Raw genomic sequence first — 13,703 nt, 5'->3', positions numbered from 1 at the left:
GAGAACGTACTAACCCCTTACAGACAGTGATCGTGGGGAGAACGTACTAACCCCTTACAGAGAGTGATTGTGGGGAGAACGTACTAACCCCTTACAGAGAGTGATCGCGTGGAGAATGTACTAACCCCTTACAGAGAGTGATTGTGGGGAGAACGTACTAACCTCTTACAGACAGTGATTGTGGGGAGAACGTACTAACCTTTTACAGAGAGTGATTGTGGGGAGAACGTACTAACCCCTTACAGAGAGTGATTGTGGGGAGAACGTACTAACCCCTTACAGACAGTGATCGTGGGGAGAACGTACTAACCCCTTACAGACAGTGATCATGAGGAGAACGTACTAACCCCTTACAGAGAGTGATTGTGGGGAGAACGTACTAACCCCTTACAGAGAGTGATTGTGGGGAGAACATACTAACCCCTTACAGACAGTGATCGTGGGGAGAACGTACTAACCCCTTACAGAGAGTGATCGTGGGGAGAACGTACTAACCCCTTACAGAGAGTGGCAGGAATTGATCGCGGGTCACTGGCGCTGTAATAGCATTACGCTAACCACTACAGTTCTGTGACTCCCCTTTACATCCTACACAACCAGCTACTGTGTCACAGTGAGGAGTGGGCCAGTTGCTCACTGGCGGCCATACTGGAGAAGCCATTTCTAATCCTTGTTGGGCAGTTGTTGATCACAAGCTCTGCAAAGACAGTGACACACAGTGAATAAAATGCATCTAGAATTGTAAATGCTGGTTACTGCCAGTAAGGTGGTGGCGCACTTGGACACAGCAACTTCTACAGGGCAACCAAAGGTGTTAGTGTCTTTTTTTTATCCCTATCTTTTACGATCGCAAAACCCTGAAGGACATTAAGCACTTAAACTACTGCAGATCTACCCCACCAGTGAGTTGCTTGTTGGCGGAGAAATTGAAGGAGCTGGGCTTGGTTCAGATTCTGCTGCTGCCTGCGCCAGAAATGCATCAGTGCACATAAGCAATGTGCAGTCTAACAGCGAGTGATCATCTCAGTCGCTTTTCTTGTGATCGCAAGACCCTGTTGGATATTTTTAATGTGGAGTGCTGCAAATGTAATTCACTGATTTATTGGCGAATGGTGGCAGAGCTGCATGGCCTCAAACCGCAGTGTTACCTGTTGACAGCCGCGCAGGAGAGAGGCACCAAAGTCGGTGCACTCCACCAGAGGCGGTGTGGCACAGTGTCCAAGCTGGAGTCAGTGCTGCCCCCCCGGTGCTCACTCAGCAGAAGACAAGCCACATTGTGTTCGACTGCAGGCTGCTGCAACTTTCATGAATTCACAGTATTGGACTGTATATATTTTTTTGTGTGTGACTGTATTTTCCTGCTACCTTACATGTGTCATGTACATCTTGTGCTGTGTATGACTGTTTGTACTGTGTCTTGCACCTTGGCCCCAGAGAAATGCAGTTTCATTTGATTGTATCCATGGGTATTCGTGTACGATTGAATGACAATTAAACTTGAACTTAAACTAAAACCCCTTAAATGATCTGAGCAACATGCCCTCCTTATCGTGCAGCAGGTCTATGGTTTCGGTAACACAACTAGTACCAGTTATTGCTGGCTTTGATGGAGGCGATTAAAGTTGGTGCTGAGTACATTTTGGTGAATTTTAAATGTTTGCTTTCCTCACCATCCCCTCTTCCTCTGTCACAGGGATCTGTGGCCTATGTACCTCAGCAAGCCTGGATTCGGAATGCCTCGCTGAAGGACAACATCATTTTTGGAGAGCCCCTCAATGAACAGAAGTACAGCGAGGTTCTGGAGGCCTGTGCATTGATCTCTGACTTGAATGTGTTACCTGGTGGGGACCAGACAGAGATTGGTGAAAAGGTAAACATCTTTGTTGACATCCAGTACTTTCCCTTCAGAAGCTAGTCTCGGAGTTCTCTATAACCTTCTGTTACTCTGCACAGGGGATAAACCTCTCAGGGGGTCAAAAGCAACGGGTGAGCCTGGCCCGAGCAGTCTATAGCGACATGGACATCTTTCTCCTGGATGACCCCCTCTCAGCTGTTGATGCCCATGTGGCCAAACATATCTTCGACAAAGTCATTGGCCCAGAAGGAGTGTTGAAGGGGAAGGTAAGAGAATACAATCCTCCCAGCAAACAGCGACTCTGCATTTATACAGCAAGAGATAAACAAGGCTCAAGTTCATTATCAAAGTATGTATATAATATACAACCTTGAGATTCATCTTCTTGCAGGCAGCCACAAAGCAAAGAAACGCAACATAATTCACTGAAAAATACACACAAGACCTCCTCATATCCAATTTGCAAAAGAGGACAAATCACATAAATAGTAAACAGAAGTAAAGCAAAATGCATGGAACATGAACGCTGAGTCTCCATAGCTGCAGAGCCCGTTGAGCGCTGAGGTGAGTGAGGCCCAATAAACTGCTCCGGAACCTGGGTGTGGCACCCAAACAAAACAGGAATTCTCTGCAGTTTTTCCACATTCACGTTTTGGGATTAGGACATCGTTGGCAAGCCCAGTGTTTATTGCCCATCCTTAAATGTCCATTAAAAGGTAATGAAGAGTCTTGAGCCAGGCAGTCCACCTGATGAGGGCCCCCCCTGTCCGCCTGACGAGGGCCCACCCCCGTCCGCCTGACGAGGGCCCCTCCGTCCGCCTGTCGAGGCCCCCCCCCGTCCACCTGATGAGGGCCCACCCCCGTCCGCCTGTCGAGGGCCCCCCTGTCCGCCTGTCAAGGGCCCCCCCCCCATCCGCCTGACGAGGGCCCCCCTGTCCACCTGATGAGGGTGCTTCCAGAGAGCTGTCGCGAGGGGAGTTCAGGAATTGTTCACAGCAATAAGACAAAGACCATAAGATATAGGAGCAGTGTTAGGCCATTTGGCCCATCGAGTCTGCTCCACCATTTCATCATGTTTGGTCCAATTTTCCTCTCAGCCCCACTCTCTTGCCTTCTCCCTGTATCCCTTCATGCCCTGACCAATCAAGAATTTATCAACCTCTGCCCTAAATATACATAAAGACTTGGCCTCCACAGCTGCCTGTGGCAAAGAATTCCACAGATTCACCACTCTTTGGCTAAAGAAATTCCTCCTCATCTCAGTTCACACCAGAGGCTGTGTCCTCTGGTCTTAGACTCTTCCACCATAGAAAACATCCTCTCCACATCCACTGTATCAAGCCCCTTCACCATTTGATAGGTTCAATGAATTCACCCCTTATTCTTCTGAATTCTAGTATTCACTCTTCATATGACAAGCCATTCAATCCTGGAATCATTTTCATGAACCTCCGTTGAACCCTCCCCAGTTTTAGCACATCCCTTCTAAGATAAGGGGCCCAAACCAGTTCACAATACTCCAAATGAGACCTCACCAGTGCTTTATAAAGTCTCAACATTACATCCTTGCTTTTATATTTTAGTCCCCTTGAAATGAATGCTAATATTGCATATGGCTTCCTCACCACAGATTCAGCCTGCAAATCCTGCACAATGACTCCCAGCTTCCTTTGCTCCTCAGTTTTTTTGTACTTGCTCTCCATATAGAAAACAGACAACCCTTTCATTTCTTTTTTTTGGCGAGTGTGCGTGTGTGTCTGTGCGTGTGCATCTGCGTGCATGCATCCATGCGTGCGTGCATAGGTGCATGTGCGATGTTGGTGGGACGATGTCTTTTTCATGCCTTTACAAGGTGCTGAGCAAGAGAGAAAGAGACTGTGTGATGCGCCACTCTTCACTCAGATATTGCACAGTATTTTTCCCTTTATTTTATGAGGTCGAGTTGCGATCTCGACACACAACCCGGCACGGATGGAAAGCGTCCTCAAGAGCGGACCCGACTGGCTTCGAACCTGGGAACCTACGTTCCAGAGTCCGGCGCTGATGTCATTGCGCCACCAGCCAGCCCAACCCTTTCATTTCTTCTACCAAAGTGCATGACCATACACTTCTCGACACTGTATTCCATCTGTCATTTCTTTGCCCATTCTCCTAATCTGTCTAAGACCCTCTGTAGCCTCTCTACTTCCTAAAAATTACCTGCCCTCCACCTATCTTCATATCCTCTGCAAACTTTGCAACAAAGGCATCAATTCCATCATTGACATATAAAGTAAAAAGAATCAGTCCCAACACAGACCCCTGTGGAACACCACTAGTTACTGGCAGCCAGCCAGAAAAGGCTCCCTTTATTCCTACTTTTCACCTCCTGCCAATCAGTCACTGCTTTATCCATGCTAGAATCTTTCCTGTAATACCATGGGCTCATAGCTTGATAAGCAGCCTCATGTGTGGCATCTTGTCAAAGGCCTTCTGAAAATCCAAATACACAACATCAACAAATTCTCCTTTGTCTATCCCGCTTGTTATTTCTTTAAAGAATTCCAACATGTTTGTCAGGCAAGATTTTCCCTTGAGGGAATCATGCTGACTAGGGCCTATTTTATCATGTGTCTTCAAGTACCCTGCAACCTCATCCTTAACAATAGACTCCAACATCTTCCCAACCACTGAGGTCAGACTAACTGGCATATAGTTTCCTCCTTCTGCCTGTCTCCTTTCTTGAGGAATGGAGTGACATTTGCATTTTCCCAGTGTTTCAGAGCCATTCCAGCATCTAGTGATTCTTGAAAGATCATTACTAAAGCCTCCAGAATCTCTTCAGCCACCTCTTTCAGAACTCTGGGATGTACACCATCTGGTCCAGGTGACTTATCTACCTTCAGACCTTTCAGTTTCCCAAGAATCCTCTCTGTAGTAATGGTAACTTCACACACTTCATGACCCCTGACACCTGGAACTTCCACCATACTGCTAGTGTCTTCCATAGTGAAGAATGATGCAAAGTACTTATTCAGTTCATCCGCCATTTCATTGTCCCTCATTACTACCTCTCCAGCTTTGTTTTCCAGACGTCTGATATCCACTCTCACCTCTCTTTTACACTTCATGTATCTGAAGAAACTTCTGGTATGCTCTTTAATAGTATTGGCTAGCTTACTTTCGTATTCCATCAGTGATGAAGGATTAGTGATGTACTTCCAAGTCAGGATAGTGTGCAGCTTGTAGGGGAAGCTAGAGACAGTGATATGCATGCTAGAGAAGAGCTTGGGTTTAGGTGGAGCTGTTGGAGTAGCCTGGGTGAGTAACTGTAGTTCATTTTGTAGGTGGTGCTCAGTGCAACCCCTGTGCAGTGCAGTGGTAGTGGGAATAAATGTTTGGGGAGCTTTGTTGGATTCCACTGAAGTGGCTGCTGTGATCAGAATGGTGTCAAGCTTGAGAAACTTGTCCAGTAATGTTGAGTAAATCTTCCTGCATACAGGACAGGGCTGCTTCATTTGCATAAGTGATATCACCAATTAATTTGTGCAGGAAATAGTCCTTATTGTGATATGACTTCAGTGACATAGTGAGTCACCCTCCCTGCGAGGAGACAGTTAACAGGGAGTGGCCCTTGCTTTGCATTGAGATTGGCAGGGTCAAGTGGACAACCAGAGACTTTTTTCCCAGGGCAGAAAAGGCTAGTATGAGGGAGTGTAATTTTAAGGTGATTGGAGGAAAATATTGGGGGGGATGTCAGAGGAGGGTTTTTTTTCCAGAGATTAGTGGGTGTGTAGAACATGCTGCCATGGGTAGTGGTAGAGGCAGATACATTAGGCATTCAAAGGACTCTAAAATAGGTGCAGGAATGATAGAAAAATGGAGGGCTATGTGGGAGAGAATGGTTGGAATGGTCAGAGTAGGTTAAAAGGTCAAGACAGCGTTGTGGTCCAAGGGTCTGTACTGTTCTATGTCTATACCCGATCTGGACACCACATTTAGAAGCTGGCATCAGCCTTGGAGACACCTGCCTGAGTGCTGCAGGTCTGAACGTTTCTTCACTGAAACATTAGATCCTCATTTTCACAAACTGATTCTTCTTCCAGTGAGAGAAATGAGTTGGAGTGTACAGTCACACTGCTTGTAGAACCTGTCTCTTGCTGTGTGTACATAGTTTCTGTTGGATTGTGATTTTTCTTGCTTAGTTTGCTTGTTTTTATATAAATCACCTATATACATGTAATTATTTAGTGAATGTTCCAGTAATTACAGTATATTTCTAGAAACCTTAGTTTTCAGTCACAGGTGTCTCGCTATTTGATTCTGGCGATTTGATAAATTTATTGTTATCACTGGAGCTTTCTTATTTCTAGTCTGAGTATGAGACAAACATGACTGCTTACTTCCTTTGTCTTTTCTTTTCTCGGCTCCTTTTTCTTGTTCATTTTTCAGTCTTGTAACATAATAAAATGGATGTAAACAGCAAGTTTGATGCTTCATTCTTGACATCGAACCTTTGGATTGCAAAAGCATCAGGGTCAGCAATTTTAAATTCCTGTCCTGGGCCCAGCACATAAGTGCAATTATGAAGAAAGTACGGCAGTGCCTCTACTTCCACAGGAATTTGCAAAGATTCAGCATGACATCTAAAACTTTGACAAACTTCTATAGATATGTGGTGGAGGGTATATTGACTGGCTGCATCACAGACTGATAGGGAAACACCAGTGCCCTTGAATGGAAACAGCCCAGTTCATTACGCGTACAGCCCTTCCCACCATTGAGAACATGTACGCAGAGTGGCGCCACAGGAAAGCAGCATCCATCATTAGGGACCCCCACCATCGGGAAGAAGGTACAGGAGCCTCAGGACTCACACCACCAGGTTCAGGAACAGTTTCTACCCCTTACCTCAGTTATGCTGAGGGATAACTTCATCAACTTCACTTGACCCATCATTGAAATGTTCCCACAACCTATGGGCTCACTTTCAAGGGATCTTCATTTCATGTTCTTGATATCTATTGCTTATTTAATTATTATTATTGTTTTTTCCCTTTGGCTATTTGCACAGTTTGTTCCCTTTTGCGCACTGATTGAACACCAAGGTTGTTATGGTCTCTCATTGACTCTGTTGTGGTTATTATTCTACAATGGATTTATTGACACTCTCAGGGTTGTATACATGTACTTTGATAATTAATTTACTTGAACTTTGAGGATCCAACATGTCCATCAGATGACCTTGTACAGTTCTCCCTGACAGCAGGCAGTGCCTCGGCTTCTTGCCATCATGCCCTGTTGATTTCTCGGTTTTTGCAGACCCGGGTTCTGGTTACTCATGGGATCAGCTTCCTGCCACAAGTGGATCAGATTGTGGTGCTGGTGGATGGCAAGGTGTCGGAGATGGGCTCGTATCAGGAGCTGCAGAAGCAGAATGGAGCCTTTGCTGAGTTCCTGCGGAATTATGCTCAGCAAGACGAGGTGGACGAGGATGAAGCTACAGGTACAAAGTCAAACACCCTGGGAAGTTTAATGTGCTGGAAATGGCTCTGCCTCTCACTTAGCCATTGTAGTTTTGTGCATCACTTTAACTACATATTAGCTTCCTATGACTGTAGCACGGTAGCGTAATGCTTTACAGCGGCAACAATCAGAAGATCCAGGTTCAGTTCCTGCCACTAAGATATTTGTATGTTCTTCCCATGACTGCGTGGGTCTCCTGCGGGTGCTCCAGTTTCATCCCACATTCCAAAGGCGTACTGGCTGGGTTAGTAACTTATGGGCATGCTATATTAGTGCTGGAAGCATAGCGACCCTTGTGGGCTGCCCACTGACTGTGTTGGTCATTGATGCAAAGCAACCCATTTCACTGTATGCCTTTCTGTTTCAATATACAGGTGACAAATAACACTAATCTTAATACCCTTTCACGTTATCAGGACAAGTTCAGAGAGATGTTTAATGGTCCCTCATTTCACTGACAGAAGCAGTGAGTGCACAAACAAATGAGTGGTGTTGGGCCTTTCAGATCGCTGGTTGGACTGGTCATCTCTGGGGCCCACAGTCCAGAATATTGAGGCAGGCCCCAGGGTTGAGGGCCTCTGTACTTTGGACAAACATTGAGGTCCTCTCCCTTGGAGGGCAGGTTTAAGAGAGGTTTTCCCAAAACAAGACCAGGAATGTGGCAGGGGCAGGAGTTGGCTAACAAGCCCCTAAAGCCTGTCCTACCATTCAGAATGATTATGACTGATCTGCCTGAGACCATGAAGAGGAGCATAAACCAAAGAACCAGAGGTGATCTGAGGTAATGTTCGGTTTGTGCACCAAGATGTCTTCTGGAACGCAAACTGAATGTGGAATCAGTTTCGCTGGCAGTCTTCAGAAAATAACTGAAAAATTCTAGTTCTACCTCTCAGCACACTCTGCACCCTGCGCCCAGACTGTGCCCATTCTCTCCATCACCAGCTTTATTACTATTCCTAAACACATGCTAGAAATCTTGAATAAACCCACAGAAATTGCTGGCAGAACTCAGCAGGTCAGGCAGTATCTATGGAGTGGAATTAGCAGTAGGCGTTTTGGGCCGAGACCCTTCATCAGGTCTGGAATTGAAGAGGGACAGATGCCGGAATGAGGGGGGAGGGGAAGGAATACAAACTGGCTGCTGGTAGGTGAGACCAGGCGGGTGGGTGGTCTCAGTTTGTACTCCTCACCTCCCCCCCCCCACCTCCTTATTCCAGCTTCTACCTCCTTCCTTTCCAGTCCTGATGAAGGGTCTCAGCCCGAAACGTTAACTGTTTACTCTCTTCCATAGATGCTGCCTGACTTGCTGAGTTCCTCCAGCACCTTGCATGTGATACGACCTCTATTCCCATCTCCCTCTTTCTAGGGACAGAAAATATTCTGGCATTCTGTTCTTGTTCCTTTCAGAATCAACAGACAGTAAGTGAATGGAATATACATTCTGAGTTCTCACAGATACAACGTGGATACTTCTGCCTACCCAGATGGATGGTCATCAGACACCCTTTGTTACACTTGTCCTGCACTGATCTATTTTACCTGCATTCTTTTCTTCCCCCTCCCACAAATTCCAGGGACAATTTACAGCAACAAGTGAATCTACCAACCCATTTGGTCCTGGGACGTGGGAGGAAACTGGAGCACCTGGAGAAAACCCATGTGGTAAAAGAGAGATTCAGTGTCATTTCCAGCACACAAGTGTAAAGGAGAACAAAGTAATTGTTATTCCAGATCCAATGCAGCACAAAAAACACAATGAAATTAAGAACACAATAATCAAAAACACAATAATTCTCATAGGGATGACATCACCATGAGGCCGCACCTGGAGTACTGCGTGCAGTTCTGGTCTCCTTACGTGAGGAAGGAAATACTGGCTTTGGAGGCAGTGCAGAGAAGGTTCACCAGGTTGATTCCAGAGGTGAAGGAGTGAGACTACGCGGAGAGATGGAGTCACCTGCAGCTGTCCTCATTGGAATTCAGGATGAGAGGGGATCTTATAGAAACATATTATGAAAGGGATAAATAAGACAGAGGAAGGAAAGTTGTTTCCACTGGTAGGTGAGACTAGAACTAGGGGACATAGCCTCAAGATTCAGGGGAGTAGATTTAGTACGGAGATGAGGAGGAAATGCTTTTCCCAGAGAGTGGTGAATCTGTGGAATTCTCTGCCCAATGAAGCTACCTCAGTAAATATATTTAAGACCAGGTTGGATAGATTTTTGCATTGTAGGAGAATTAAAGGTTATGGGGGGGGGGGGGGGGGTGGAGTTGAATCCATGGCCAGATCTGCCATGATCTTATTGAATGGCAGAGCAGGCTCGATGGGCCAGATAACCTACTCCTGCTCCTATTTCTCATGTTCTTATAATTATAAATACATGTCAATAAAATGATGCTAGGTACATGAGTGTCTATACGTAAGGTGACTGACAGGAAATGATAACGTAGAGGTGGTGGGGGTGTGGAGGTATTGATCATCCTTACTGCTTGGAGAAAGGAATTGTTTTTTTGAGTCTGATGGATGTTACGTTGCTTCCTCCCTGATGGGAGTGGGATGAACAGTCCATGAGCAGTCTGGGTGAGATCTGTCGTGATGTTACTGGTCCTTTTCTGGCATCTTTCTGTATATAAAACCATAAGGTAAAGGAGCAGAATTAAGCCATTTGGCCCATCGAGTCTGTTCTGCCATTTTATCATGGCTGATCCAAATCCCTCTCAGCCCCAGTCCCTGCCTTCTCACCATATCCTTTTATGCCCTGACTAATCAACAATCTAAATCATTGTCTGTGGCAATGAATTCCACAGATTCACCACTCTCTGGCTAAAGAAATTCCTCCTCATCTCTGTTGTAAGTGGACAGCCCTCTATTCTGAGGCTGCGTCCTCTGGTCTTAAACTTCCCACCATAGGAACGTCCTTTCAACATTCAAAAGCCTTCAATGGGACCCCCCCCCTCATTCTTCTGAATTCCAATGAGTAGAGGCCCAGAGCCATCAAACACTCCCATAATCATTCTCATGAATCTCCTTTGAACTCTCTGCGATGTCAGCATACCTTTGCATATGTCCTTGATGGTAGCTAGGCTTCACAGTTGCATTGGCTGGGTGATACATTGGGCAGTTTTGACTACCCTTTGTAGAACCTTCCTATCTACTGCAATGGAGTTTCTGTACCAAGCAGTGATGCAGCATGTTAGGATGCTCTCAACTGTGCATCTGTAGAAGGTCATAGACCAGCTTTCCTCAGCCTCCTTGGAAAGTCGAGGCATTGGTGAGCTTTCCCAATTGTGAAGGGTGTGTTCTGGGACCATGAGAGAGCATGCAAACTCCACCCAAAGAGCACTGGGTTTCAGCATTGGACCTGGATCACTAAAGCAGAGAAGCACTATCTCCTTTAATTCTACCACTGTGCTTGGCTGTTCTGTTGGAGAACTGGTTAATCCTTTACTCCCCAGTTTTCCTCTTGTACAGCGTGACTGAGTCTGACCGTCTATTCTAGTGACCAATGACTTCATTTCTTCTCCACAGTGACTGATGAAGTTGAGGAGTTTCTTGCTGAAGATTCCCCAAGCAATCACATCGACCTTGGTGACCATGAACCGTCAGCTACCGAGGCACGGAAAAATTTCATGAGGTGGGCTGCCCCTCTGAGCTGGTCTGTTTGTCAATGCATGGAGACTCTTAACTACCTTCTCTCCGCCCCCACTACATTCATTGAGTACCTGGCCCATTAGCTGTGAAGATCCCAGTTCTGACACAGATCTCTGCTGAGGGCGTCAAACACAGTCAGTGAGCATTGGAGCTGTGGATGTGGTAATCAAGGCACCAATCCTGCACCCTTTCTCAATCCATCACCTCCTAGTTGGCAGTGTGTGGGTCATGCATTGGGGGTTTCTTATACATCCGTCTCTCCCCACTAATCTCCCTCCCAGCACTTAACCTTGTGAGCAGCCTAAGTACTACACCTGCCCATTCACCTCCTCTTTCATCTCAATTTAGCACTTCAAATCATCGTTCCAGGTGAGGCAGCACTTCACCCATAAATTTACTGGGGCCACCTATCATGTTCAGTGCTCCTAATGCAGCCTCCTCTAAATTGCTGAGGCCTGTAGTAAATTTGGGGATCGCTTCATAGAGCTCCTTCACTCTATCCCACAAAAGTGTAACTTCTTTGTGGACAAACGTTTTAATTCCAATTCCCATTCCCATTCTGACATGTTGGTCTGTGCCTCCTCTTATACCATGATGAGAGCACTCTCAGGTTGGAAGAGCAGCGCCTTCTATTCCATTCAGGGAGCCTCCAACTTGAAGGCATGAATATTGATTTCTATTTCTTGTTTTTAAAAAAAATCCCTTCCCCTCCCCTCATCTTCTATTCCCCAATCTGGCCTCTTACCTCTTCTCACCTGCCAATCACATCCTTCTGTATCCCCTCCCCCTTCCCTTTCTCCTATGGTCCATTCTTTTCTCCTATCAGATTCCTTCTTCTTTAGCCCTTTATCTTTCCTACTCACCCGTCACCTTCTAGCTATCCTCCTTCCCCTCCCGCCACCTTTTTTGTTCTGGTGTCTCTCCCCTTCCTTTCCAGTCATAAAGAAGGGTCAAAACGTCAACTGGTTATTCATTTCTGTAGACGCAGTCTGACCTGCTGAGTTCCTCCAGCATTTTGTGTGTGTTGCTAGTAATTTGAAACCAGTAATTTGGAAAGAATTGGTTCACGCCCAATTTAAGCCAGTTAAACTGATTATTTTGGTATTATGTAATTATTGTCAGAGAAGTGGGTGGTAGCCTGTCCTCAGCTCTGTGGTTGGGTTTGATCTTGGTCATAGGCTGAATGGGGCTTGAATCCACATCCATCAGACATGAGGTTCAGAACACTCAGGGCCCACCCCACCAGGTTCAGGAGCCTCAGGGCCCACACCACCAGGTTCAGGAGCCTCAGGGCCCACACCACCAGGTTCGGGAGCCTCAGGGCCCACACTATTCAGAAATAGTTATTATCCTAAAACCATCAGGATTCTGAACCAGAGGGGATAACTTCAATCAACCCAATCCAACAGTTGATGGAAAAGATCCTGAGAGGCAGGATTTATGAACATCTGGAAAGGCATAATATGATTAGGCTTTGTTAAAGGCAGATTGTGCCTTATGAGCATGATGGAAATTTTTGAGGATATGACTAAACACGTTGATGAAGGTAGAGCAGTAGATGTAGTGTATATGGATCTCAGCAAGGCATTTGATAAGTTACCCCACGCAAGGCTTCTTGAGAAAGTAAGGAGGCATGGGATCCAAGGGGACATTGCTTTGTGGATCCAGAACTGGCTTGCTCACAGAAGGCAAAGAGTGGTTGTAGACGGGTCATATTCTGCATGGAGGTCAGTGACCAGTGGTGTGCCTCAGGGATCTGTTCTGGGACCCCTACTCTTTGTGACTTTTATAAATGACCTTGATGAGGAAATGGAGGGATGGGTTAGTAAATTTGCTGATGACACAAAGGTTGGAGGTGTTGTGGATAGTGTGGAGGGCTGTCAGAGGTTACAGCGGGATATCGATAGGATGCAAAACTGGGCTGAGAAGTGGCAGATGGAGTGGCAACCCAGATAAGTGTGAGGCAGTTCATTTTGGTAGGTCAAATATGATGGCAGAATATAGTATTAATGGTAAGACTCTTGGCAGTGTGGAGGATCAGAGGGATCTTGGAGTCCGAGTCAAAGCTGCTGCGCAGGTTGACTCTGTGGTTAAGAAAGCATATGGTGCATTGGCCTTCATCAATCGTGGGATTGAGTTTAGGAGCTGAGAGGTAATGTTGCAGCTATATAGAACCCTGGTCAGACCTCACTTGGACTACTGTGCTCAATTCTGGTCGCCTCACTACAGGAAGGATGTGGAAACCATAGAAAGGATGCAGAGGAGATTTACAAGGATGTTGCCTGGATTGGGGAGCATGCTTTATGAGAATAGGTTGAGTAAACTCGGCCTTTTCTCCTCGTAGCGAGGGAGGATGAGAGGTGACCTGATAGAGGTGTATAAGATGATGAGAGGCATTGATCGTGTGGATAGTCGGAGGCTTTTTCCCAGGGCTGAAATGGCTAACACAAGAGGGCACAGTTTTAAGGTGCTTTGAAGTAGGTACAGAGGAGATCGTCAGGGGTAAGTTTTTTTACTCAGAGAGTGGTAAGTGCGTGGAATGGGCTGCCGGCGACTGTTGTGGAGGCGGATACGACAGGGTCTTTTAAGAGATTCCTGGATAGGTACATGGAGCTTAGAAAAATAGAGGGCCATGGGTATCCCTAGGTAATTTCTAAAGTAAGTACATGTTCGGCACAGCATTGTGGGCCA

At 46.1% G+C, this 13,703-nt stretch overlaps 1 protein-coding gene across 3 annotated transcripts in view; it reads left to right on the top strand.

The window, feature by feature from the left end:
- The window catches only part of abcc3 (ATP-binding cassette, sub-family C (CFTR/MRP), member 3), a 193,077-nt gene that overhangs the window by 131,059 nt on the left and 48,315 nt on the right, over nucleotides 1-13,703 (top strand). For all 3 annotated transcript variants that reach the window (XM_072242475.1, XM_072242476.1, XM_072242473.1), the window contains 4 exons: nucleotides 1,694-1,870; nucleotides 1,954-2,121; nucleotides 7,157-7,340; nucleotides 10,890-10,995. In XM_072242475.1, coding sequence (XP_072098576.1) covers nucleotides 1,694-1,870; nucleotides 1,954-2,121; nucleotides 7,157-7,340; nucleotides 10,890-10,995 — 635 coding nt within the window. The remainder of the gene's footprint in view (nucleotides 1-1,693; nucleotides 1,871-1,953; nucleotides 2,122-7,156; nucleotides 7,341-10,889; nucleotides 10,996-13,703) is intronic.

This window comes from Mobula birostris, chromosome 24 (genome assembly GCF_030028105.1).
Source record: "Mobula birostris isolate sMobBir1 chromosome 24, sMobBir1.hap1, whole genome shotgun sequence".
Classification (NCBI taxonomy): domain Eukaryota; kingdom Metazoa; phylum Chordata; class Chondrichthyes; order Myliobatiformes; family Myliobatidae; genus Mobula; species Mobula birostris.
Note: the sequence above shows the minus strand (reverse complement) of the source record. Positions and strands in the feature narration are given on the sequence as shown.